The sequence below is a fragment of the Leuresthes tenuis genome, unplaced genomic scaffold (genome assembly GCF_036924035.1).
Source record: "Leuresthes tenuis unplaced genomic scaffold, fLeuTen1.0.hap1 SCAF_16, whole genome shotgun sequence".
Taxonomy (NCBI): Eukaryota; Metazoa; Chordata; class Actinopteri; order Atheriniformes; family Atherinopsidae; genus Leuresthes; species Leuresthes tenuis.
The window spans coordinates 22,888,112-22,911,039 of NW_027325370.1; the positions used below are offsets into that span (position 1 = coordinate 22,888,112).

The 22,928-nt window shown below is 42.6% G+C and overlaps 2 protein-coding genes across 7 annotated transcripts in view; one reads left to right on the plus strand and one right to left on the minus strand.

The window, feature by feature from the left end:
- Positions 1-568: 568 nt before the first annotated feature.
- Positions 569-7,828, minus strand: dnajc11a (DnaJ (Hsp40) homolog, subfamily C, member 11a). Its single transcript, XM_072367081.1, has 16 exons — positions 7,718-7,828; positions 6,732-6,861; positions 6,489-6,562; positions 5,894-5,995; positions 5,661-5,789; positions 5,424-5,546; positions 5,217-5,290; positions 4,953-5,142; positions 4,744-4,829; positions 3,851-3,967; positions 3,495-3,650; positions 3,316-3,385; positions 3,070-3,127; positions 1,422-1,564; positions 1,196-1,325; positions 569-1,013 (listed from the first exon to the last, which is right to left on the minus strand). Exons 1-16 carry the CDS (start codon positions 7,787-7,789, stop codon positions 988-990), a joined length of 1,680 nt encoding a protein of 559 aa, XP_072223182.1. The 5' UTR covers positions 7,790-7,828; the 3' UTR covers positions 569-987.
- Positions 7,829-9,302: 1,474 nt separating this feature from the next.
- Positions 9,303-22,928, plus strand: part of camta1a (calmodulin binding transcription activator 1a) — a 280,700-nt gene continuing 267,074 nt past the window's right edge. For 4 of the 6 annotated variants that reach the window (XM_072366794.1, XM_072366790.1, XM_072366793.1 and 1 more), the window contains exons 1-2: positions 9,303-9,430; positions 13,135-13,236. In XM_072366794.1, the coding sequence (XP_072222895.1) occupies positions 9,406-9,430; positions 13,135-13,236 (127 nt within the window). In that variant the 5' untranslated portion in view covers positions 9,303-9,405. The remainder of the gene's footprint in view (positions 9,431-13,134; positions 13,237-22,928) is intronic. The other 2 variants (XM_072366796.1, XM_072366791.1) reach the window with 2 other exon arrangements.

Here is a 22,928-nt window from a genome sequence, read left to right on the forward strand (position 1 = left end):
GGGGTACTTCAATCTGAAACACATTGCGAATCAAACAGTCTAATTTCCTCGTTAAATTAAACCGAACATCTGGTCGACAAACATCAATGTCGCGGGGGGGAAAAAAAGGAAAAATGTTTGGCGAGGTTTCTCTTTTAATTCCAAAAGCAAACAAGCTTTCACTCCAATCCAGATGAGGGGATGGACGAACAGAACACACACAACTCGTGCCATATAGGGTTGCTGAAAGTTTATAGTCGCCATGCTTGTTAGGTCACAACTTCCGTTTGTCCGTCATGAGCCAAGTTTGAAGATTTGTTGAATCAGCCGAAGAACCTTAATTTAAGCCAAGTCCTCTTTTTTTTTTTTTGTATCAGCAGCAGCTCGTATCGTCTGTAGAGTTCACTCAAATGTTCACAGTTCAGTAGTTCCCTTTCCCTGAGAAAATAGACATATTGGTGATGGACAGTACCAGTCAAAGGTTTGGACACATCCGTCTGCCCCAAGAATGCAAACTGTTAATAAGTTAATCACTTGGGTTCAACATATTCGACCATCAATATGACTAGCAATACAAAAAAACTTCATGTTGAGCAACTTGAGAGGGATTTTAATATTATGGCAAATAAACAGAGATGCTTTCACGTCTTCGATCAAATAGGCACTGCAGTTTTTGTACAATACAGTACATAGAAGTCATAGAAACCACAAGCAATACCAACAATAAATGGATACCAAGGAGTCTAGGAGACCAGATTTAAGACGGTAGCCATTGATTTTGGTGTCACATGAGCAGGCCACAACCCAGTCCGTGGACAGTGGTTTTGATAAATCCAGTCTGTGACGATCTTTCTCCACTCTGCATATTTCAATGAGTATAAAGACAAACAGGTAAACTCATGATATCTGAGTAACAAAGACTTAAATCCATGTCGTATCTAAAACAGCGGTTCATCTTCTGTCCAACAGTCGAGCGATGAGGTTTTCTTTGGGTCGGCAGAGGAAACCTTATGTGTCCGTGTCGATCCTGTGAGCTGTACAGCAGAAAGGAGAGCAAAGAGGTCAGAGGTCAGGCACAGGCCGGTAAAGCAGAGACGCCCCAAAGGAGAGCTCAAATATTCTGTGAGGCGCAACATTCGCTACATCTACAAAGGCTTGATGAGGCAACAGTGTGGCTTCGGTTCCCACGTGCTGCTATGCTGTCGGAGCCGCTTACATTGCTTTGGTATCCTGAGCGGTTCCGTGTCTCCTGACAGGACTTGATGCATGACTCCACGGAACTGATACAGCACCTTCAGGCTTTTCTCCTCCCCCACGCAGGGGTCGTAGAAGCCAGGGAGTCCTGACTGGAAAGACAAATTAACGTGACGCAGCAGCAGCAGCAGCAGTGCACAGACTCAAGCAATACAGTTCTAAAATCTACTTTAGAGCAGAGTTCTTACCTTTGTGGCCTCAGTGAGGATGAGTTTTGAGTCTTTCACCAGACACTGCAGTGGCACAGTCACATCGATGACCCTTGCCCTCTCGTGTTTTCTGCTATTGTCTGTCACAAACTTGCCGTACCAGGCGTTGAGGATGATGAGACCTAAATCCAGAAATGGCATGAAAGGAACACATTTGACTTATTTAGTATTTTAATTACATCCCAACAAATATCCAGTTTGGTGAAGTCAGTCTTGAATGGCCCACTTTCTGCGTGGGAAGCAGCTTTGCAACTATTTCAGAGCGCAGTCGATGTGGACACAGTAAGTCTCCTTATATTGCAGCGGAGAGGCACAATTCTCACAGTCAATCAACTTAAACTTTGGCAAACTTGCATCAATCTGTGATCAGTCTGAGCTTAAAAGTTCTAAGAAGAACTTTCAACAGCAGAGAGGTTTTTTTTGCAAAAGAGGACCAGTTTAATGTAATGAAAGTAGGCACTTCATTTGGGAAAAATCCCACCTTAGCCCCTTTCAAACATGCTCTCCTTTCCATTAATCTCAAGGACTCTGAATGGGGTGACTTTGTGTCTGAATGAACAGCAATCTTGCAGGTTGTCTGAGCTGCATGCAGTCACATCAAAGCCGACTGCTTTTCAGATGAAACACAGATCTTGTAATAAAATTCATCAATAACAGCATTGTCCAAAATTCTTTTTCATTACCGCCACATTCGTCACCTAAAGTAGGTCCTCTTTTACAGCGTCTGAAAACCTATTCTGAACATTCTGTGCTGCGTTTAGGGTCGAGCGTCAGCTTTTGCTCCCTTTCTGACAGACGAGGCTGGAAATCGGGGGGGTAAAATGAAAGATTATGTTCTTCTGGAGTTGACGACAGCTGTGCTCATTATTGTAAGTGCAATAAAACTCTTAAGAGTGGGAAACAAGAGTCCTCCATCACCCCCCCTCTGTTGTTCACAGAGACGGATAACTCTGGCTGGTCAGCGTACCGAATGAGTGCACAAGAAGGGAGGCAGCAGTGACAACAGTAAGCAAACAAATAAATCAACGTGTCACAATCTACTCTCATTAGTCATCTTTGGTCTCTCCAAAAGAAGCAACACTTTCTGAACAGTGAGGCCGTGTGGAGGAAAGGCACCTGATAACCAGGATATTAAAAAAAAAGGGGGTTACTTTCAGTTACGTGGTTTTAGGGTTACCCTTAGTGGCCAGCATATGTACTGCCGCAGTCATAGATGTTACACCACAGAACGTAGCTGGACGCTGTCTTTGCAGTGTATTCAAGTGCTTTTTTAGATAAAAGACAGCACAGGGTGTTTGGTTTTTATAGCTGGTTCTTACAGTTAGTTATGTGCAAAAATGGGCTTCAACTTTGCCTTCTAACCTCACTCGAGTTACCGTCTAATCTCACAAGAATCGCAAATATCACACGTGCCTCCCTCACTGATGCGGGGATGTCTGAATGACCGTGTTGCTTTTAACAGGTTGGTGCGCTCTTGAATTTTACGCGTCGCCTGTCTGAAAAAGGATTTTCAAGTGAGCAGCCTGCAAATTTCCTCTTAAACCTGTTTCAAAGCGATTTTTGAAACAAATACAGTTAAAAACCATTTCCAAAGATAAACTAATCTCTCCACTATCGCCGCTCTTACCCATTTTAGACTCCTCGGCTTCAGTAATCCTGCGCACGGACTCCTGCATGAGCAAAACCTTCAGGGATGGAAACAGAGGAAGAGGCAGACACAAACAATGAAACCGCATCACGTTATTGAAATTCACTGATACTCTGCATCTTATCTCAGCCATTCATCTCACCTATTTTTCTTGACAGTCGAACACAAACACCTACATTTCTAATCTAACGCTGAATTAATGTAAGACTGGCACCAAATACTCACAGCAGCCTCTGCCTCCTGCTTCTTCTTGGCTATATTAGAGGCCGAGCTCTCCCTCTGCTTCTCCAAGTCTCTGATGAATGAAAAGACAAATGGAGGAATAAAATGAGCTCATAAAATCGGCACTGATGACGATAATGCCTGTGATGCTCTTTCTAAAGCACAAAGAGAGGGATTCTTACTGTTCCTTCTGGGCCCGCACGTAGGGCCGAATAATAAGCCGCTGGATGGCGAGGTAGAAAACCAGTGGTCCAACTGTGGCGTAAAATACCGCACTGGGCAGGAGTTGGTCAGTCAGGTGAATAGGGAAAAAGTACGTCTGGCTTGCTCTGTTTAATCTGCAGACAGACAGATAGGAGACTTCTTCCAGAATAGAAAGGACAACGAGTTGTTCTGCAGGTCTAAACTGTAAAATGCAAACGCATTTTAAATTATTGACAGGGTGACATGATGGCAAGTCTTGATTCCAAAAGTAGCCATGGAGACGGTGCTTTTTGGAAGCACGAAACAGGAAAACGGAGCGGGGAGTTGCACTTACTTGATCTTTAGGGAGACGCCTTGGGGCACTCCCACGCTGACAGTGGCCCCCAGCACACTGTGTCGACTGATTTTCCTCTCGGCACCGTACTCAACCACAGTCCCAAAGAAACCTGATCTGTCACAGAACAACAAAGTCACCTTCTTTCTATGTGTAGTTTGCCGACATCTCAGCCATCAGTTCTGGTGGAGGGCATTCCAAAAATGCAACTGAAAAGCTAATATACAGTTTTTCCATTTTCAATAAACTCGTAAACAGCTCTTTGCTGAAGGGAAGATTTACATTTACTCTCGGTCCTACTCTGTTTGGACAGAAGGACTCGTTTATCTAGAGAAGCAAAAACTTAAATATTGTTCTGGTGAAGTTATGCACATTAGAAATTGGGTTTCACTGCAGTCTTTAGAATATTCAAGTGCTAACCCCATGAGCAGTAATTGTAAAGTATGGTACCAGAACATTGAGCTTGAGAAGGAAGTTGCCTGTAATAGTAATTTTGTTGCACAAAGGGCACGAGGTTGGGTGAATGGCTTTTACATCCGTGAAACAACTGGGACTCCGTTTGACAAGCATGTTGTCCTGGACATACTACTTTTTGGGTTGGCTGCGCCAAAGTTTCCCACGAACGGGCAGGTAATCGCCATGGAGATGCCAATAACGGCAAATTTTCCATGTTAGCAACAATAATCTTCTCCTTAAAGGCCCCTCAGAGAAAGAAAGGGATAAGACCAGAGTCCACACTGCTGTGGTGTGTTCCTGCAGTGGAAAAACCCCACAAGCTGACTTTGGTTTTGGTTCCATTTGTTGTGGCCTGATCGGGCAGCTCCAAATTTAGCAACTTCAATTTGAATTTATGATTATATTTCAATAAGTCATATTTCATTTTGACAACGTACTTTACTGAGCCCTTAATCTTCGTCTGGTCGTCATCCTGGAACTTGTACTGGTAGCTCATCATCATAAAAGTATGAGGAATGCCAAGCTGCAGAGACAAAAGGTAAATGACCATTTTGGCACGACTGTGACAAGCAAATGTTGATTTAGAGGTGCTAAATTGACTTGGAAAAAAAACAAAACAAAAAAAACAAAACTGCTGGCTGCTAACCTGCACTGCGAGCGTGAAATGGCTGCTCTTAGTGTCCCTCACTATGCTGGTGTTCATAGAAGAATGGATTCCCCAACGCCACTGCAGGTAACCCATAGTGTTTTTGTCAAGGTGACGGGCCAGCACCGTGGTCACCCCAGGACGCACGCCACGCGATGAAAACTGGAGCCCACACTGAGCCGTCACAAAGCTGAGGCAAAAAAGAAAGCCATCTTTGAATTGTTCATGTCACCGTGACAATTTCTCCCGTGTCTCTGAACATACCATCGAGGTGTCAAGTTGCGAAATATTTTCATTCCAAAGAGAGGTCCGTGAGTGTCTCCAGCTCCTAACTCCACCTGTAAAAAAAAAAAACAACAGCAAAAGGTGCCTCAGGTCTTAAAATGTCAGCGTAGGTTGTACAACACTGGCAGACAGCTGTGTTTGTGACAAACGAGGCAGAGATACAAAATAAGCAAGAAGGCAGCATACCTCACCCCATCCGCTCGCCGAGGTGACTCTTCTCATGGCCAAGTTGATGGTGCCACCTCCATTTCCATTGTGGGTTGACAAAGAGCCAGACAAAATGGCTGTGTCTTTTGTAGTAAGAGGAGCCTGCAGTGGAGCACATAGAATAAGAGTAGTAGATCAAACTCCATCCCAACAGCCATCACAGGCTTGGGAGATCACTGCAGAAATCACTTTAAGAATAGAAACTGGTTCACCAACCTCTATGGACTGTGATATGTGCATCTTGTTGATTTCCACATGTGGGACTCCGCCTCCAACCTCATCCTCATAGTCCTCTTCATATCGGTCAAAGAGGTCCGTGGCATCAATGCCCACACTAATCATTCCCTGCAAAGTGATCAAGAAGTAACACCGTGTTCAATAATAGCGGAGCGAGATAACTACATCACATTCAGCTCAATACGAGGCTTGTGATGTTCCGCTTAACGCACCTTTGGGTTGGTCCTTTGCTGAAGCCTTCTCTCCTCCCGCTCTCTCTGAAGCCGCTCATACTCGTCCCGGATCTCCGCAGGGCTTCTTTTCCTCTCCACCACCTGGAGGGTGGAAGATTGGATTTGCATACAGAGCAAGTGTAAGCATGAAATAATTGTATGCCAAGTTGGAATCAACATAGTGCAGGGTTGCATGGTCAAGACGTTAATTAATTGAGGTTAATAAAATGTTGATTCATTGATACGACTCGTGTTTGTGTGTGAGCTCTCAAAGCTAGAACACAAACCAAATTTTTTTAAATAATACATCCGTTTTTATTAGATGACATTGAAATGGCAAACAATACACATGGCATTTATAATTAATTCAATATGCTGTATTTTTAAATATGTATGAGGACAGTCTGAAATTCAAATTCATTGTGAAATTCCAAACTCCACTGAAATTATCTTAAAAAGCTTCTCCTGCCTGTTTCGGTAAGTTTATATTCTTTTACAGTCAAAAAATAAAAATAAATAAAGCGGCCATTGGTTCTGAGAGAAAGTATTGGTCTTTTGGGGATTTATTGACCACTACAATCAGTGACAGACTCACCTCCCAACCGTCAACATCGAGACCTCGCTTGCCATAGATATCATAGATGGCTCGTGCCTGTGGGTCACTGAGCACTGAAAGACATAACCATCAATGATACCAACCGACAGATTGCTTTTTAAAAAAAAGTTTCTTAACACTGTAAAGAAGATGACAGAATAATATTATCCACACTTGTTTCATTAATTTCCCTTTTAGATGAAACGGGAGTAAACATCATCATGTGTTAGAAGGTTATACTACCTTCATAAGCTTCATGTACAAGGTTAAAAAGCTGCTCTGCTTGTTGCTTCAGCTCAGGATCCCGGTGTTTGTCAGGGTGATACAGCATGCACAATCGCCGGTATGCTGCCTTCAGCTCCTCCTGGGTAGCCTGGGGGACACCATTGAATTGGAGAAGATAAAAATAGGAGGGAACTTTATCAAAGACAGGAAAAAGCCCAAAACATATCACTGTTACAGTTGAACTCATCCCTGATGCTACTGCTGCAGACATTATGAGGCAAACTTGGTCACTGGAGTTACGAGTTCCACGTTTAAATGATCTAATTTGTGTTAAACTACTTTACAATGAATATCTATCGTGTCAACATCTAAACTATGCACCACTTGTTCTTACATAAAAAACAAAAACAAAAAAAAAACAGCCTGAAGTAAACATTTGCAGTGCCGTATATTTAGCTACTCTGTAGCGGAACATAAACTTAAGTCACAACTTGTGCGAAATAACATGCAGATCAATATTATATTCTCTGATGGAAATATATGATCAAGACCGAAAGAAAGCAATTCACACTAACAGGACCACACGTCTATTTTGTAATCTCCTTGGCTGACCAAGTGTTGAGATGGAGCTCTGAATCAAGTTACACCTGTAGCACTAGCCAATTAGCACAGTGTATTACATCAGTTTGAAACTGAAAATAACTTGTCAGTTTGTTCGCATTCGGCTGCACATTACCGAAGCAGCACACGTCTCAATATCTTACTTCCACAAAGGACGACTCATGCTGCCAAAGGTGTGAGCCCACAACCTGTGGTTCATCTTAAGAACTAACCGAAGTGTCACTGTACAGGAATCAATGTCGAGGGTCACAAGCTAGCTACCTAGCTAAAGTTACAACTTATTCTACGAGCTACGAGCTGAGTAACAACCGAGGAGAGTTTATAGAATGGTTGATACATACATCCGCACAGGCATCTATTCACATCACAACTGCATATTGTACCTCTCTTCGGACATTAAGCAGGGAATAGTAGTCATCATTGCAGATCTCATCTTCGTCCAAGGCAGACGCCATGTTTACGCCCGGTCATCTCTTCTTCGTGTCATTTACGTCGAGCAAAGTCATGCGTGCGCCCGCTTGTGTTGGGGATGAGTGATAACTCCGCAGATGGTTTTCTACTTTTCTATTCTAGAACTGTTTATTTAAAAAAAGGGAGAAAGAAAAACAAAACAAAAAAGAAGTTGAAGTTGTTCGTTAGTATTTACAACTATAGAGGAAGACTTTCCGTGACTGTCCGCTATTTTTCAAAATGACAAGAATATTTTTTTTCATCCTCATTTTAAATAACTTCGGCATTCTTTTTTTCCCCTTTTCTTTCTTTTTTTTTTTCAAATTTCCTGAAATTCGAGTTACTGTGATCACGGCTTTATATATAGTGGCCATGCTATTTTCAGGTATAACATCTAATTAATCACTATTCATCTTGAGACGGAAGAAAAATAAAATAGTTTATATTGAGAAAGCATGTGTGTCTTAAATCCGCAGGGATTATCGACTGCGTCATATGCAACTAGAAGCAGTTAAAGCGAGGATTAGAGAATCGCTCAAATACATTAGGTCCTTTATTAGTTCGTTTATCGTTAGTCTTCGCAGTACCAACAAGCCTGGTAACTGGCGCGCGTGCTCCGGGCAGCAGGGGAGCTGTTCTTTCAGCACCACCACCTCCAACTCCGCACTGCACTCCAACACTGTTAAACCGCGTTGTTGACACGATTAAGTAATGCCATCAGTTAATGCCATCCGCATCAGTTTAAAGTACCCTTACTTCTGTTACGCACATGTGATTGCACCAAAACCAGTTGAAAAAATACAAGTGGTATTCTGGAGTTACAGTAATTGCGTTGACTTGGACCCTATCAACAGCTCCCAAATGGTCCCACAAGAAGTAAAGCATCTTGAATGCTCTTAAACTGACGTTTATTGACAGACTGTTCGGTTTCTCTGCTGATGTGGGTCTTCCTTCTAAGTTTAGAATAAGCTACTTGCGTCCATGACTCATTCTCACAGTATTAGATAGGCTAAAAAAAAGATTGATTCTTAAAACACTTTTTTTCTGCAAATTGGTTTACTGTATGACATAGATAGTCATCTATGTAGTTTTATGTATGTGTGTGTGTGTGTGTGTGGGGGGGGGGGGGGGGGGGGGAATAAAACGGCTTATTTAACATGATATCAACTAGTTTTGTATCAGTAATGACTGACAGTGTCGAGTAACTTTAACTCAGAGAGAAGCAGTTTGTGCTGATGACCTGTTTAGTTTTAATTAAAAAATAAACTGTGCAGCCAGCCTCCTCAACATCTTTTCCTTTCTCACTTTTCATATTGCCTTTGTTTTAACAAAGGCGTCTTGTCAGACTTGCAGCATTTCTGAGCCGTTCTAAATTCACGGTAAGAAAAGAAAAGAGGAAAAGGAAAAAGAGGAAGCTGGTGGTGCCAAGGTGAGGGCAGATGTGTTGTTTTTCATCCCGGAGCCTCTCTGTCACTCACTGCCTCACAGCCAATAGTAAGTTCTCCTCGGTCGGACCGACTCGCCGCTTGCTCCTCCGGTCCCTCCTCGTGCTGTCCTCGCCGTGCACGCGCGTGGTACCCACGGTCGTGAGGAGGAGGAGGATGTTGCGCGTGAAGGGGAAATGGCTGCCGAAAACAAGCCGGAAGGTAAGAGAAATATAATGGGATTAATTTACTTGTATGACCGCGGTGTGATTTTTAGAACCGTCGCAACTCTAAGCGGAGACGACGGGAGCGCGAGGACAAGTGGAGAGATTTTCGGCGGAAAACGGCTCCGCTGCTCTCCTCCGAATAGGCAGCTAAAACGTGGAGACATCACTAGCCAGCTAATATTAGCTTGCATTCTAGCCAGCTACTATTCCCAGCGTAGCCCACATTTAAAGCACGCCACGGGGACAAATAGTCAACGTGGTGAAAGTACCGCGTTTAAGGTTTAATGTGCTCGCGCTTCTTGTCAAATTGCGAGTAATTCAAGTTGTTAACAACAAGGCTAAGTTAACGACAACATGTCATTGGCATCGACTAACTTCTTCCCTTATTACCCAGCTTTGAAAGCGGCTGGGTTCTGGTAGTTTATTTGTCAGTGCGGTTCGCTTCTCTGGCGGCTATTTACAGCTTGTTTTGAAGGTACTGAAATATTTATGAAGGAATGTCTGATAAAAAACGTGAAAGACTAGTTTTTTTTTTTCGTTCTTTTTTTTCATCCCCCTCCGTCTTGGACAGGGTCGTTCAGTTCCCCCCTTGGAGCGCGAGCGTTTTCAGTTGGCGTTCAGCGAACAGTGTTTACGAGCCAGAAGTGATGTATTTTCTAAGTAAGGGACTGTTACGTTATTCCAAATGCCAGTTAATTCTACTTGGCCTATATTTGCTCTGAAACACGGGGTATCAAATCGTTGCAAAGCCTGCTCCGCTCGCTATGCCCCATCGCGCTTCAAATGCCATCACACCAGAGGAAACAGGGAGGATGGAGAGTAGGATTTTCAGCAGCCTGCCCATCACACTACTTTACACATATGAGAGAATGATGCTTTTTCTCCTCCACCACCCTTTTCAGCTGATTTCACACGGCTCGCGAACTAAAAATGAAATGCGCCAGACTTAATTGTTTCCTTCATAGTGGGATATTTTATCGCAGCCCACACGCGCGCGAGAGATCTGTTGTCATTCAGACAGGCCCATATGGAATTTTTGGGTGAGTAATTAAAGAGTCGCCCAGCACGAAAATAAAGGCACCAAGAAACGGTTTTGATACGTGGTTTTTATTTATTTTTTAAAGGGACTACTTTGTCCGGGCAGCTTCTCCCGGTTAATGACGTTTGATGCTGACTGCATTGAAGTTGCCTAATTGCACTGTCAGTTTGATCAATTTGCATATGATATGAAGAAGAAGAAAAAAAGATTTGAACAAACCTACTTGTAAATACTCGGCAACTTACTGTTCTTTAGTGATGACGTCTTTTCGCCACGGCCCCTCCGGTCGCACTGCTAACTGCTAACTTTTTCAATGAGTATGACAGTGAGGCATCTTTTTGGCTGGACTCGTGTTTTTCTTTATGTTTATTGATTTTTGATTGATTGGCCTCAGAGTGCAGCAAAAAAATAGTGATCGTAGACTTTCGAACCGGCTGCAAAAACTGAAGGAGAAAGAGATAGAGGGAAGTGTGGTGGGGGTGCAGAAGAAAAGCTTTCTGCATAAATCTTTTGGTCCAGCTGTTTCCCAGCAGCTCCTCGTGCTTTGTTGCAGGCATACAACACTTAAACTAGTCTCCGTCAGACGTCGCCGTCGGCAGCCTCAAACACAAACTCTTTCTGATGTAAAGAAAAAAAAAACAAAAAACGACATAATAGTGTTTTAAATGGTCTGTTCATATGAGGGGGGGATGATAAAACAACTGGGATTTTAGTTGTTTGGATGTCAGTGTGCCAACCGCTAAATGGAGTCTCACAAGGGGGTGCTATTGAGCTGAAAAAGCACACTCATGTGAGAGCTCTGTCTGGGGCTATGACAAAATAAAAAGGAAAAAAAAAAGAGGAAGACATCTGGTTTTGTGATAGTAATGACATCCTCGTGGTGTACAGTCCTAATGTATTCTTCGTCATAGATGAGCCTTGCACACAGGACGTGGTTGACAGCCGTAACGCCTCTCGAACACGCGGAGCTCTCGCTCTGAAAAACCCTGACTTGAAAGTCCCATTGCTGAGACGGTCAAGTTATTTTCAGTGTTCCTGTGAGGCCGGTCAGTGGAAAACGGAGGAGGAGGGAGGAGGGAGGAGAGCTTAGAGAGCAAGGGAGATTGCTTCATACCTTTATGTAAATGCCATGTCGTCTCATGCAAACCCAGCCCTCAAAGCCCTCACATAGAGCTGTCAGGAGTCTTTACTCCTGCCTCTAGTTTTTCTTAGTTTCAGCTCTTCATGAATATAGAACATGGCTTGCCAGTGAGGATCATTATTTCAGCTTTTGCAGGACATGTACCTGGGTGTTCAGTAACAGTCGAGAGAGCTGAACAATGTTCCCTCAACCTTTTGTCCTTGTGGTATGCGGGCAAGTGCTGATGGCTCGTACTTGTTTGTCAGGCCTTATGATGGCCCATAACAAGTGAGACGCGCTTCTTATGTTAAACCCAGGGGCCATGACCCAGACTCACTCGTGGTGTAATGTTTACATCCTGGGGTATTTCTCTCGAGCCTAACTGATTGTCCCAGGCCCTCGGGGGTATTTTTTTCTTCCTTCACACTCATAAAAAACTGTGTGCGTGCGTTACTTCAAGCACAAGGCCAAGAGGGCAGCGAAAGGACAGGCTTGATATGTCTTACAATGACACTGCTCTGGATAAATCTACAGCCTGCGGTTTTAAAAATCTGCTCGAGCAGAGTCTTATACAAATATTCCACCACAAGAGTCATATGTGAGAAATGAAAGAGGGAGACTTTTTAAGACAAGCCTGAGGTTTTTATTCATGCTCTAAGGTTGAATCTGTATACAATTGGCTTCTTTTCTGGGCCTAGCACATCTTTGTAGCATGTTTACATTAATTTAAAATCAAATAAATGCAAATCCAGCGATGGAGGGGAGAGTTATAACTGATACGCAAAATCCACACGGGTGCATTTTTACTGCATGCGTTCAAAGAAAACAATCAAAAAAAAGAGAAGAGGCAGCTGTTTGAAATGTAGTGACGTGGCTTGTGCAGTTTAAAAAGTTTCCTGACGTCATCATTTCACACAAAGTTCAGGGCGAAGCATTCAGCAGCGAAACGTGCAGCAGGGGTGCAAATGTTTCTCCGCTGTTTTGGAAAGGACGGGACAAATTCAACCGTACGACATCAGAAGACTCGCTTTGAAATTGGGCGCTTCGCTTTTTTTCCCTCAGTGTTTTTAATTGGGTCTTTGAGGGATGGATGGATGCTACCCAGATCCAGTGAGAGGCCGCTGAGACGCAGCACTCCTAATGTCTGCACGTAATAGACCTTTACGGACTGCTTTGCACGGCCTCTGCTGATTGATCGTATTGAATCGTTCAGTTTACCACTTGAACAATGAGAAGCGTTACTGACCTGTATCAAACTGGGTCACAGCCACTCTGACCCCTCTTATTGACAGTTTTTCTTCCAGGAATAAAAAAATGCTCGGTAGCTTTAGATCCAAACTACTTTAGGTAGACGAATGTAAGATTTTGTGTTTAGTTATCATTGTTACAACCTCACTGTGCCAAAGCTCTTGTGTGTTTCATGTATTTCAATATACTGTCTCGTTGCTTTTGCTTGCATGGGGAGTGTGCTTAGCAGTTTCAGGCTGGAAGAATGTTTCTTTTCCTCGATTTTCTCTACTTTTCTCTTTGCCTCCTGAAGGACTGAAGAAAGTTCGTAATCCGGATCGAATGTACAGATCAGCAGTGTGTTATGCTGGCCATGGTCCACCTAAGAGTATCAGTGATGACACAGAGACGAACAGTAAGAGTCAGTTATTAATACTGCATTGCTGCTCCAAGACGCCACTAGCTGGCCAATCTATTATTCATTCATCAATTCATTTATTTACTCCTTGATTTCATCCGTCCCCATGCCCCCCCTCCCTGTTTTACTCCCCGCCAACACAACACCTCCTGCGGCCGCTCTGTTGATTGAAGTGTCTGCTTTACAGGATCACGCTGTCAATAGCTGAAGTGTTGTCGTTAACTAAGAGTGATTGTTTCAGGTTGAGGCCAGGGGATCAGGACCTGAGCAGACCCTCAGAGAGAAAGCTTGAGCTTTGAGCCATCAATTATGGCCCCATACTTGCCTTTTCCTCTGCTATTGTCAAAGCTCCATGCGATGAAGGGGGGGGGGGGGGGGATCACCTCAAGATAATTGTATGACTTTGAAATGTTGCAAAGTTAAACAGTGTGCGACCAATATATTCATGCATTTCTGAAAAAAAAGAAAAAAAAAATTAACATTTTATGATATTCAAATGAATTAATATTTGCCTCTTCCTCCCTCTCATTACATTTGTTCTCTGTGAGAACTGTAGACCAGGGGCAAAGAACAAAGCCGAAACGACATCACAGAGGTTTTTATGACTTGTAAAAACCAGCTTCTGTGGGAATTGCTTCAGCGCACTTACAATTCTGCACGCAAGTGCTATTTTTCTGTCACGACCGAAACAAATCTGTCAGAAATATAGGCCAAAGTCTTGACTTTATTTGTGGTGATTTTCCCCTCATTCCTCTTTAGTGAATGGGTCTGAATTTTAGCCTCTGTTCCACATGCACAAAAGAAACTTTCCCCCAGTAAAGCAGAAATGAGCCAGTTCGCTCTTAATGAATGCGCCAGTCTCTTGCCTGCTGGAAGACTCTGTTGATCTAGACTAGAGACTGCGTAATTAAGTGTGCTCATGTATTGTCGTTGCTAAATAGAGAGCCCGAATTCACCCTCAACCCCCTTGTTAGACTGCTTACTTCACCATTGATATCTGCCACTTGAAGAGCTCTGCTGCACCAGATTGTTTGGGTATTTTTAACAGTGAGGCTTCTGAGAGATTTAATGGCAGGGGACTACTCGTGCAGATCTATGAAACCGGATTGTAGACTGTAACAGATACATTGTTGATAGACTTTTGTGTTACTCCCTCATGTGTGACAGCTGTGACTGACAATGTGTTTTGCCAGTCTTGCTTTTTTCCCTCATGTTATTGCGTGGTATTACACTATCCCGTCCCCATGTCGCGCACTCTGTTTAATGCGTTCAGCCTGGAGGGGTTTTTTTTTCCAGCCTACCAGGAGGACGCTCTGAATGCAGCAGCTCAAACAGACAGGCAAACCATTGATCTGAGTAATCGTCTGAGTAATTGTGGGAGTAGTTATGATACAGAAAGCAGGGATTCTTTTTTTTTTTGTGTGTGTGCATGTGCGCGTGTGTGCATTTGTAAGCAAAAAAAAAAAAAAGAGCAGGAGCAGGAGCAGGAGGGAGGGAGACCTCACCTCTGCTCTCCTTGAGATGGGATTTTTATGGATGGGTGAGCTTGGTGAGGGCTGAGAACACATAAAGAGTCATTTTCAGTTTGTTGCAGGCAGTTAACCATGTGTGCATGTTTGTTGAACTTCCAGTAATAGGCCGGAGCTTTTTATTTTTTATTTTCTTTACCTGCTTGACTTTTTGACAGCCTTACCTTATTATGCTACATCGCATTATCCCATTGAAACAGCAGAGAGCCAAAGTGTGTCCACGGTTACCGCCGATGGAACGCAAAACAGTGTAATTGTAAACAAGAAACGCTGGCACGGTGCACATGTTGCATCTTGTTGCGGCATAAATTAGAATACGGTGCCTCGTGCAGGGAAATTGAATCTCTCTTTTTGGCGCGTTTACCCTTTTTCTTTTTCCCGGTGGGGGGAAAACAACCTTTTTCATATTTTACAACAGCTGTTATGTACATTGCAGTTCGAACACTCACCCCAGATTCTATCACCCGAGGCCATGAAGTGTTTCTCTTTGTTTTGGTCTTCTCTGTAACACAGCAGCATGATGGTTAAGTTCAATCAGACTTTTTATTACGCTCGTGGGCGGCGAGTAATTTCGCTGCATGTAAAGAGCGTTATCCAGCAAGCTACGGGCCAAATGATAAAGATAATTGGTTGCCCGGTTCTACACTAATACATGGCTATTTTAAGTCTGCGTCTGCTTACTCCTCCCCGTGTCCTCATAGGGAGCCATCAGGCTGTAGGGAGACCAGCCCTCGGATGATAGGCATCGCTGTCATTACTGCCAAGGAAATATGACACCGCTTAAATTGTCCTGTGTTGTTGTAAAGCTCACTTTAGGAGCTCCTATAGATAATCATCTTTGCCTGAGAAAAAGTGAAATGAGAATGGAATTTATATGTTTTTATGTTTAACTGTTTGGGCACTCCTTGCCAAAAGTTTTATGGCATATTCAAGGCATACAGAGAGGCTTACATTTCACACATTGTTTTTGTTTAGTAAAATATGAAAATACAATTTTGGAGTGAAATGAGGAAAAGAGCCACATGCAAACAGCATCCCGAGAGATTTGACCTTGTTTATCTTTCCATTCATTGTTGGTAAAGCTTTCTTAATACGCTGACTCCTCAAACCTCGTCCCAACGATCAGCTGCGATGGGATCCTTTAAGCAGCCGCCTTGTACCCAGAAAATGAACGTTCAGGAAGCTGTTTCCTCAACTTATCGTATAACGGGATACGGCGGGAGTTAACAGGAATGATGAAGGTCTCCTTTTGATCCGGAAGATCTAGAAAAGTTTTCTGAGAAAGCTGCTTGTTGGATGGCTAGAAAGTCAAATCAAAACTCACATACCGCTGCTCAAGTCTTTTAGGAAGAGTTTTCAGACTTTGGGATGGTGGTGCAGCCACACCAACACCTCTTATGCTTCGAGGAAAACATGGTGAAGAACTTAATAAAAAGATAACCTCTCAAACTTTTAAGCTAGAGGTGTATTCATGGTGCTTCGGGTTTTGAGGGAGAAAGTTATTAAATTAACTACCAGTAAATTACGTAATGAAAAAAACGTAATGATCGAAAATAACACCTCAAAGTCCACAAAGGACCAGCTCCAGAGGTGCAAACTGAAGGGTTTGCTGTTGCCCTCGCAGTCTCATGAACTAAACCTTACTGAGAACAAGTCACATGTTTTCAAAATAGCTGTGCAGGCCAGATAGTCCAAGAATGTGGCAGAAGTGGAGGCATTTTTCAGGAAGAATTTTCAGAATCCACTGAACACAAAAGGGAACTTTGCCAGTTACTTATCACGTAAGGTGCCCAAACTTTTGCCTTCCGACATGATCCTTTTTTTTGACCAGCGGTGCCCAAACCTTTGCCTGCCACCGTAGTTTGTGGAAAAACAATTTGGGTAATTAGTTGAATCGCAGCAAATTGTCCAAAATCTTGAAAGCTCCGGAAGCCAATATCCCATAAAAGCCATTACCGTATCCTCTTGCAGGTTGAACCCTCTGTTTACATTTCCTCCTCATTCTTTCACATCCTACATCCAGATTTATTGCTTTTAGAACGCAGCATGCCATCAGCCGACCACTTCTCCTTGGTTGTCTGAGTTCATCACTGCTTTCACATTTTTGTCTAGTTTTTTTTTTCTTTCTTTCTTTCCTCCTGCCAACGACTTGTTACCGCTTTACGCTTGTTCACCCATGGTCTGAGCTTTAGCTCCAATCTGTCTTTAGACTGCTTTGACATTTGGCCTACCACAGATTTGGTCTTTATACGTGACAAATACTTCACACTCACAATGTTTTTTTTCTCTTATTTGAATGTTAGACGTTAAAAAGGTGTTTCTGTGTTGGGATTTTCCTCTTTCTTGTCTCCATGGAAATCTGATGTACTTACAGGACATAATGCATCTTGTCTTAATGGGTTATGTGATGAAAACGTCACTAATATAGTGGGCAGAATGTTTCTGAACAACATAAGCAAATTGTTGTTAAACTGTAGAAATTATTGCAGACATTTGTAAAATATTTTTGAGCAGTTTGATTTCTTCACCGCAGGGTATGCATTATATCTAAATTAATCTCATTGGGGATCACTAAACTAAAAAACTTTGAGGCATTTTAATCGGGCTCAGTGGATGGATGTCATCCAAAGTAATGAAAACAGACGTAGCCTCGGGCCTAATTCAGCTTCACTGCATTTCTTACTGGGCAGAGATGAGAGCCAAACATTTACCCACGTGTCTGTTCGTTCTTCAGTGGTTCACCTCCTACGCGGTTCAGGTATAGCTACAGTTGCACTGCTCTTCGCATCTATAAGCCATATTAGCCGTTGTGGAAAGTGTTTGCATTCAAACAGTCGCTTTAGATACGCACCGCCAGCAGCGATTTGTTGAATGATCTATAGCCAAAACATTAGCTTGCAATTTCTCCACAATGTGGGCACAGATTAAAAAGAAAAACTGTCACTCCCAGAGCGCTCCGAGACAGAGACGGAAGAGAGAGGGTTTTGCGTTCAGGGCTCAGATATTGATTAAAGATTTGTTTTTGTCAGCCTTTCCAGTCTCATGACCCTCGCTCTCATCTCTAGGGTGGGGCTGGAGCAAGCTAGCATGACAGATACCCTTAAATTCGGCCAAAGTGTTTGCTTAGCAGCCAGGATCACTGATAATCCAAACATCAGCACAGTGAAATATATATCCTTATAACCTGGAAGATGTAAATTATGAAGCAGCAAGCGCAGGCGGCCACTGCTCAGCACACACATGGCCTGTGACTGCAGCATAAAAGCTGGAGACCTTTGTATGAAAAGCATTTCCTTCTCTCTTTAGCTTTTTGTATGTGAGCTTGCTCATCAAGACCTGGAATGTAATTGGCTGCAGTGTGCCAGCTCAGCTCAGCACATCCTCTCTTGTAACAAGCTCTGGTATCAGCCTGTCTTGCACTTTAGAGTTTTACAACCAAATAGTAGTTTTTTTTATGTGCGTGTGTATCCCTCTCTTGGTTACAAGCTTTCATTAAGCCTTCTGTTTAAGCCTAAAAATGATGTTGAACTTTGCAGGCGAGTCCTTTGGAAAGGCGGAGAAGCAGACGTCTTTTTCTGGCATCGATCACGATCTGATTAAGAAAAATAAGTCCCATTTTCAAAGCAACAATTTGTGTGTCTAATTTGTTGTTATAACGCCAATCAAGTCGTACAATTTGTTTGGGAAGCAAAGGACTATTTTAAACTTTTTTTTTTTCTCCAAAATTGGCATCCAAGATATTCCCCCTGGGGCTGTTTACAGCTGGTGCACAAATTGCTGTACTGTATATTTCAATCTCACAGTGGACAGCTCTTTAATTAATAAGCAATTCTTTGTTGGAAGTTCCTCCTTCAGATAAATGGAAATGCCCCGGTGGAAGGAATTGAAGACGCAGAGCAGCTCAGATATTATTAGCGTGGATAAATAGAATCTGAAAGAACATAACGGCTATGAGAGAGCAATGCAGAAAAAAAAGGAAAAGGAGACCTCAGCTACGTTGAGTTCACTTCTGTGTGCTTTGAGAGCGTTGTTGAACTGCGGTGGTGTAACAACGAGGCACCTTTCAAGTTAAACAAGGATGCCTAGATTAGGCCCATAGATTTGAGGTGCCTCATCTAAAACACACGGGAGGATTTAACAGTGAAAAGTGCAGCATGCTGTTCAAAACGAGGCATTATTGCCTTCAGTCATATCTGGGTGAGATGAACCCAACACGAGGGCATTTCCCTTTCCACAGTGATAATATATGAGAGAATATATGGCTTCATTTGGATGTTGTAAAATAGATGGAATACATTCTATTACAATTCAGACACAGTATTTCATATTTGATCACTTAAATCCTTAAATACATGAATGAATATCTCCTTGCAAACGTTTTGCTGTCACTGCCTTTGCTGTCTAATCTATGATCCGTAGACATCAACAGATACTTGGCATGTTCCCTGGTGATGCTCTGCCAGGCCTGTGCTTCAGCCACGCTCATTTCTTGCTTGTTTTGGAGGCTTTTTGCCCCCAGTCTGGTCTTCGGCAAGTGAAACACATGCTCAGTTGGATTGAGGTCAGCTGACTGACTGCACAGACTATCAAATACTGAAAGTCAGCACTTTAAACCCACAGTTTGTGTTTCATACTAAATGCAAGGTCACGCATGCCCGCACTGTGTGTGTAGTCAATAGTTTTAGAATAAGATACCACAAATAAGGATTTTTTTTTTTTACAACATAAAAGTTTGAAAGATGTCCAACTGAAATTCTGTCTGTTTTAAAAAATAAGACCTAGATATATTATATTGAAGTAGCACAAAGACTACCGTTTATTAATTATCTGCTCATATTGAACTGCAAGCGATGTGTCACCTGATGGAACATTACAAAGTCAGCAATCAGTGACACGATTGGGTAGAAAAAAATGGCTTTTTTATGGGCAAAAAGTTCAACAACTTCGAAGCCTTTTAAAGTTTTAAGTCTTGTAGTTTTGAATTGCAAAGAATTGTGAGCTTTCCTGTTGCTGGAAATCCTGGACATCGCATCCCTCATGCTGGAGAGGAAAGGTTCCGTCCCACTGGACATCGGCACACAGTTTAAAACTCAGAAATGCATGAGGGCATGGGGCAGCAACGAAACACATGGCATAGGTGACTAGCAAGGGCACCATTAATGATGAATCACACGTACAGTTTGATTCATTGATCTGATGTTTCGTTGTGGTTTTTTTTTTCGGGGGAATGTTTTTTTTTTTTTTCCTCGTCAAATCAATACCAAACCACATTCTAATGTATCACATCAGCACGGCTCTTTAAAGAGTCCAGGTGACGAGGCAGCGTACCTGCAGTCTCCACCTAAAACAACAGGGTTATTAGTAAATGGAAAATACAGCAAAGGAAGTCTCAGACTGCAAGAACTGGTTCTGTTCAGTTACCATAAGCTGTTATTAAAAGAAGAGGTGATGCAACACAGTAGTAAGCATGCTCCCTCTTCCAACTTTTTTCAGATATGTTGCAAGGCATCAAACTCCAAATAGTATTAGATCTCAAAAAATCTCACCTAAATCTCAGCCATTTTCAACATTGAAGAAAATGGTTTTTCATGCTAATTTGAGATGCAAGAAATGATATGACGGGGGCTTTTTCAGAGCTGCTGTTCCTGAAGGCTTTACAGAGGCTTCCTCGCTGTTTGATGCATCTTGACGTAGAATGCAGTTATGTTGCCGTTGGATCATCCTTTTCACCTTCACTGCATATTTAACTGAGAGACATTTTGCATAATTGAGGAATCCGTGGAAGAGAGGTACTTTACACAGAAGACATGCGGTGACCGGTGTAATTTTAGGGTCATGGAATGATTACAGCAAAGTGGGAGCTTTAACGACATTAAGTCGAAATCCTCTTTTCCATTCCTGTCCCAAATATTTAGTCTGTTGGAAGATGGAATTGATAAGTCCTTCGACTGACTTCTGTCCAAACTCACTTGGTGAGAAAATCCTGAACATGCTTCAGTCCTGTGTTGATGGTGTCTGAAGAGGGGGAGCCGGAGCACTTGTGGGGAGCAACTGACCCTTAATCGTGTATGTTAATGACGCCTTTGTGGGGAAAAAACAGAGCTACTTGTTTAAATCGTGAAAAAGATTTGAATGCAACTATTCACTCAAATGTGAGTGGTGCAGTTCACTCTTTGCCAATATCTGACACGTCGACACAACTCTGAATATGAGTGTGTGGATTTGTGAGGGCTGTCCTAAAATCAGGGGTAGCATGATTGTGTGGTGGTGAGGCGCCTCACACCATTGAATCTAGGCTGTGGCCTCTCTGCCTGCGTGGGTTCTCTCCGGTCACTCCGGCTTCCTCCCACAGCACAAACTGTGCATCTTAGGTTGATTATTGATTCTAAATTGACTGTAGGTATAACTATGAGAGGGCATGGTTGTCTCTGGGTTGGAGCTGTAATGGACCAGCGAACTGTCCCGCCTCCATTTTCTATACCCATTAAATCCAATTCGGGGACGTGGCGGGAGCTGGAGCCTATCTCAGCTCAGTGTGCCCTGGACAGGGCCACACAGAGACAAACAACCATGCATGCTCACACTTACTCCGAGGCTCAGTTCGAACCCGCTCATACACAGGGAGATCATACAAACTCCGTGCAGGCAGTTAGCATGTTAGCACTCTCTTGTGCTCACTCTTAGTACATAGAATATTTGACCCATACTGTTAACTCTTTTGCCTCATGGTTGAAGTAACCGATTCATTAGATTTTTTGAGGGCTTTCTGAGCAGCATTTAGTTGTATTTTTTATACAGAAATACAATCAGACAATTGATACAGTATCATTTCACGCTTAGAAACTTTATCTTGAAACATGACATCTCTGTGTTTTCACATAAATATTTAGTGTTATGACAGATTTATAGATGTCTCTGTTATATAATATTGATATGAATCTCCTTGGTGTTTGCCAGAGTCATGATTTCACATCTGATTCTTCTTTACATACAGTGCTCACATATACTGCATGATTATACAGCAGAATTACCAGTGAGCCATTCACATTTGTAAATTCCTTTTCCTTTTACAGAACCAGTATTAAAACAACAATGTTAGACACGAGTCACAAGTATATTCAACACAATTTTCTCACAAATAAATGACTATATACATGACTGAATAGAACACAGACATGATAACTCAAAAAGAAAAGAGAGGTGGCTGTTGTGAAGCTGTAAGACTACCAGGTCACCACTGCGGATCTTCCCTTTGGAGAAGAAGTTACAACTTGTCCAAAAAGTCTCGAGGCTTGTTGCTACGTGCTGTGTCTAGTTAGAAAAATATCAATAGAAATATTGCCCAACCCCTGTCTGAGTGCGGATCCGCATTGAATTTTCCTTTCGTGCCGTGTTCTGGTTTTAAGTTCCTGCTGTATGTTGATTTAGTGTGAACGTGCAGGCGGCTCTTTTTTCTTTTTCCATTGTTCTCCTCCGGTCATTCAGCTGCAGCGTGTTCTCCAGTTTTGACAATAAAACTGCTCCTGTGGTACCTCACAGCAGATGCTGTGTGTGATTCTTAATTGGGCAAAGCGAATGATTACGTGTGCGGCTCGTATAAAACGCAGTCTACATGTGGAATTACAGGGACAGACGGATAGAGCAGATTCTACAGATCTACTTTTGCCTTCCTTTGGGGGCAATGACGCTCCACCTTACATATTACACTCGGAGGCTTCGTGCCAGCTCCACCTCTACGGATGAGCTGTGCTGAATTTTCCATACGGATGTTCCTGTGTGATAGACAGTGAGCAAGCCACAGACTCTCTCTGTGTGCCCTTATAATATATTGCTCTACAGGATTATTTGTATTGACTCTATGAATGCGTTTTGCTTTGGTTGAACTTTTTCTCTCTCTTCTTAAAGTCAACCACTGATACCCCCAGGGATCCACAGTCAGCACTCAGGCTTTTTCTGTCTCTCATTTTCTCCAAACCCACGTTTATTTTTTTATAAAAGTGAAAGAATGCGGCTATGATGTTTGTTTTCTTGCCCTGATTTGTGCAGTATTCTAAATTACCTTCGGTGAATTTGTTTACATTCAATTTCGACTAATTAAAGCTGAAAATTAGATTCATTTTCACATGGTGGAACATTACCTGGATTTACTGACGCCATAAG